General features: G+C 47.0%; 1 protein-coding gene across 1 annotated transcript in view; it reads right to left on the reverse strand.

The window, feature by feature from the left end:
- Positions 1-1,912: 1,912 nt before the first annotated feature.
- The window catches only part of COL15A1 (collagen type XV alpha 1 chain), a 70,045-nt gene continuing 67,515 nt past the window's right edge, over positions 1,913-4,442 (reverse strand). The window contains exons 35-37 of the mRNA XM_007950336.1: positions 3,812-3,997; positions 3,397-3,512; positions 1,913-2,126 (exon numbers count right to left, since the gene is read on the reverse strand). Coding sequence (XP_007948527.1) covers positions 1,913-2,126; positions 3,397-3,512; positions 3,812-3,997 — 516 coding nt within the window. The remainder of the gene's footprint in view (positions 2,127-3,396; positions 3,513-3,811; positions 3,998-4,442) is intronic.

Below are 4,442 nucleotides of genomic sequence, written 5' to 3' on the forward strand. Positions count from 1 at the left end.
GAGTTGATGCTTTTAATTTGTGGTGTTGGCGAAGAATGCTCAAAGTACCATGGACTGCCAGGAGAACTAACAGATATGTCCTAGAAGAAGTGTAGCCGGAATGTTCTTGGAAGCGAGAATTGCTAGACTTCATCTCACCTACTTTGGTCATGTTGTCAGGAGGAACTATTCCCTGGAGAAGGATATCACGCTTGGTAAAGTGGAGGGTCAGCAAAAATGGGGAAGGCCTTCAATGAGATGGATTGACACAATGGCTGCAACAAAGGGCTCAAGTGCAGCAAGGACTGTGAGGCTGGTGCAGGACCAGGCAGTTTTGTTCTGTTGTCCACAGGGTTGCTGTGAGTTGGAGTCAACTCAATAATACCTAACAACAACAACAACAACATCCTAAACCAATTGTTGAGGGTGGTGGTGGTATGTTTTAATGGTTAGATTTTCATAAAATCTAACGATCACTCTTTCCTCCTATAGATTTTGGATTGAGCAGCTGGATTGACACCGTGGCTACAACAATGTGCTGAAACATAGCAACAATTGTGAGGATGGTGCAGGCCTGGGCAGTGTTTGGTTCTGTTGTACACAGACAGGGTCACTATGAGTCAGAGCCGACTCGATGGCACCCTAGCAACAACAATAACAACAGCTCAAGGAAGAAGGAGGCCCTGGGTGGTGCAGTTAACCCCACAGCTACCAACTGAAAGGTTGGAGGTTTGAACCCAACCAGAGATTGGGCAATCTACTTCTGTAATGATACTGCCTCGGAAACCCAAGGAGGGGTTGCTGAGAGTCTGGTCCAACTCGACAACAATGAGTATAGTACAGTAGTGGTGTCTCCAAAGGAAGCCTGGCCGTGTGCTTCTGAAAAGTCATAGCCATGAAACTCCACAGAGCAGAATTCTACTTGGCAATATGCGGGGTCACCATGAGTTGCAATCAACTTGATGGCAACTGGTACCGGTTACCAGTTGTGAGTGGCCCCCACCAGCCCAGGCCAGCTTCCCTATCAGTGGTGGAGAATACAGGGACTATGGGCAAAAGAAAGTCAACCAGAAGCAAGCACTTAGAAAGATGTTTTTATGGTCACTTACATGGAAAATAAAGATCAAAGCATGAAGAAATACATTTCTCAGAAAATTCATCCCCTGTGGGCTTTTTTGTTTCAGTAAAAGTTGCAGTTATAATTCAAGAGTTGCCAAACAAAAATCATAAAATCAGTTGAGGGGGGAACTGGGGCAGAAGGGAAAATAATAATTATGTGCTACTTCTTTTCTAGTTTCAGATAATTTGGAGTTTTGACTTTTCCAGCAAGTCAGAATTATATAAACAGACGCCACACTGACATAGGGTTTTGTAAAAATGTAACATTCCTATAGCGTGACAGCAGTAATAGAGAAAAAATGAAAGTCTGGTAATATCTGAAAATGCAAAGAGGATCATTGGAGCAGTTCTGTTTCTCTGTAGGAACAGCAGTTGCAAATGATGGATGGATGTTGAAGAATAAAACATTCCGTCTGCACATAACTTAGATAGGGTAACATTTCTAAACACTGACTTTGCAAGAAAACACGAAGGACATCTTACACTCAACAACAAAGTTAAAGGAGGACATCACTTTCTGAAGGATGCAGTGGTCAGAAGGCTGTGACCTGCATGGGGATGTGTTTGCTCCCACTGCACGGGGCTTCCTGTAGAATCTAGCACCAATATGTGGGTGGGATGTTGTCTTTGATCCAAGTCCTTTACGTCTTCAGTTCTGAGTGTACTGAGGTGCGTTTTCTTTGGCTGTTTTTCTGATGAACGGGTAATAAAAAACTGTAATATTTACAACATTTAAACATTTTAAATTTCAGTGTCAACTTTTCACATAAGAAAACTGGGAAATGTTTAGGAATCAGCATCGGAAGTTCATTCATTACTTCCTAGCGTCTGTCATGAAGCTGTTTTCGATACACAGGACAATTAGCCTACTGGCACAGCTATATGCTTTCTGGTCCAGAATCTTCCCCGTGCTCAGTGGGGAGGCAAATCCTGTGACCGCCACGTCTGCGGTTCGCCACGCTTCACAGTAGTTATCCACGAGACGCACGCCATGGGCGTTGGAGCCATGCCAGACGATCTTCTGGGGCCTAAAAAGCAATTTCGTTGTGTTACATTTGGAAATGACACGTCTTTGTGATATATATTGATGAGTGAACTGGCATAAGACAAGGAACTCAAGGGCCAAACTCCTTGACCCTCCATGGACTGACCCCAAACTATCTCCTATCCTCTTTCTCTTTCCAACTTTTTGAACGCACTATATTCCCACCATTGCCAGCTTGCAGTTGTTTTCAAATCACTTGCTGCTGTGAATTTGAACTTTTGCTCATGACCTCCCTTAGTCTGGAGTGGCCTCTCCAATTTCAGACCAGTGAGTCCTTCTCATTTTTCAAAGTCCAATAAATGGCTTCTCCTGCAGGAAGCCTGGTCTGATCCTTGCCTCCAGGTTGTTGTTCTTATGTGCCGCTGAGTCATTCTGACTCATAGGAACCCTACAGGGCAGAGTAGAACTGCCCCATTGGGTTTCCACTGTCATCAAGCCGATCTGACTCCTGCTGAGTCTATGTTACAGAGCAGGCCTGCCCCATAGAGTGTTCCAGGCTTCACCTTCATGGACTGCCAGCTCTCTTCTTCCCCAGAGTAGCCAGTGGGTTCAGGCTGCAACCCCAGGTGGAAAGCCGAGCACTTAACCATTGTGCCACCATGGCTGCTTTGCCCCCAAGAATAAGTATTTCCTATGTGCTCCTGTCACATTACCTGTGTCTGCACTTTACATAATTATATAGAACTGTAGCTTGTCTGTGTCTGTCTTTCCCTGTAAGGATAAGGGCAGGGGTCGTGTAGGCTTATTGCTGTGTCTTCTGGGCCTACCTTTGAGCCCCGCATAGTGTAGGCACCCAGTAAAGGTTTGTCAAGTGGCTCCACTCTGAAAGCACACACAGTTTTCAAGGAAACAGAGTACACCTCACAGTTGAGGGTTACAGGATCACTAGGAGCAGCATCACTCACCACTTACTAAGTGCCTACTGTGTGCTAGATGTCGTCACACAGATTCATTTTAGTCTTACAACAAACCTATGATATGATTTCCTAGCCTGTTTTACAGGGGAGGCAGCTGAGGCTCAGGGCGTGGGAGAGACTGGCCCAGGGTCTCATGTTGAACTCCTGGACCCAAGTCTCCTGGTTCCAAGGCCAGGGCCCTCTCTATGCTCCCTGCCCGCCATCCCCCGAATGGCGGCACTGAGGCTTTATGCTGGCAGCATCCCAGAGGGGTAGCTGAAGAAGGCATCCCATTGTCAGGACGTCTCCTAAAACTGTATGTCATACCACACACCCTGTACGTCCACCTCCACTTACCAAGAAGGGTCTGTCATCACGTCTCGGCCGCTAAAGGAATATATTGGAACATGAGTATCGAATTGACCTCCGTGGCCAGAAAAAATTGAGTCCCAATTATTAAAAAGTACTTGGCCCTGTGGAGGCAAAACACTCCATTAGAATCATCATATGATCAGCCTGCAGATGGACTAGATTTCTACTCATTATTCAAGGCCCAGAAGCCACCTGACACCGAGCTGCCAACCCCAAACCCAGAGCCTGGACAGAGTGGGGACTCTGGGAATGTGTGTGGATTGATTTATAATTCATCCTTGAGCCCCACTGACACTTTCTCTTTTTATACGTGGGTACAAGGCTCCTCTCCATCGAAAGTGTATTTTAGGTCTTTATTTTCAACCTACGGTCCCAGGGGTGACTAGTGCTTCGTTTTCACCTTGAGGTTCACGATGGGCAGGCTGTATCTCTCGGCTTTCCTCACCACGGTGGAGAGGTCTTGCAAATGGGAGGACAAGAATGCCCTGAAGGTGGACAGCAGTCCTGCAGCCCTGGCCTGCCGGAAGCACTGCAAATCAGCTCGAACGTCCCCAGAAAACGGTGTGTTCAGAGCAACCAAGTGCAGCTGAAAAAAGGGACAAAGAAGACACTGCAGTCCAAGAGTTAAAGGCAAAGACCACAGCCCGCAGCCATCTCCTGTGCCTCGTAAGGCCCCAGACTTCTTAAAATGGAAGCGTCTTCGAGGTCATCTTACTCAACCTCCACCTGATGTGGGCATTGCAGTCTCTGTGTGAGCATCTCCAGTGAAGAGCTCACTGCCTCCCAAAGCAGCACATTCCAGCTCTGAACTGTGCTAAATGGTGGCGTGCTCTCCTTGATAACTCCTGGGATTGGCCCTCAGGCCACCAGCTCGAGATCCTGGGTCCTCCCGTAGCCCATTTTCCTCACACACTGGAGATTTCAAGTTGGCTTGGCTCTTGGGTCCCAAGCTCCATCTAGCTATCTGCCTACTGTCCTGCCATTCCACCTCCCTGAAGAGAAGGAAAAGGCATCGTAAAGAGAACAGCATG

Source organism: Orycteropus afer, unplaced genomic scaffold (genome assembly GCF_000298275.1).
Source record: "Orycteropus afer afer isolate SDZICR_OR568_19922 unplaced genomic scaffold, OryAfe1.0 scaffold00267, whole genome shotgun sequence".
NCBI lineage: Eukaryota > Metazoa > Chordata > Mammalia > Tubulidentata > Orycteropodidae > Orycteropus > Orycteropus afer.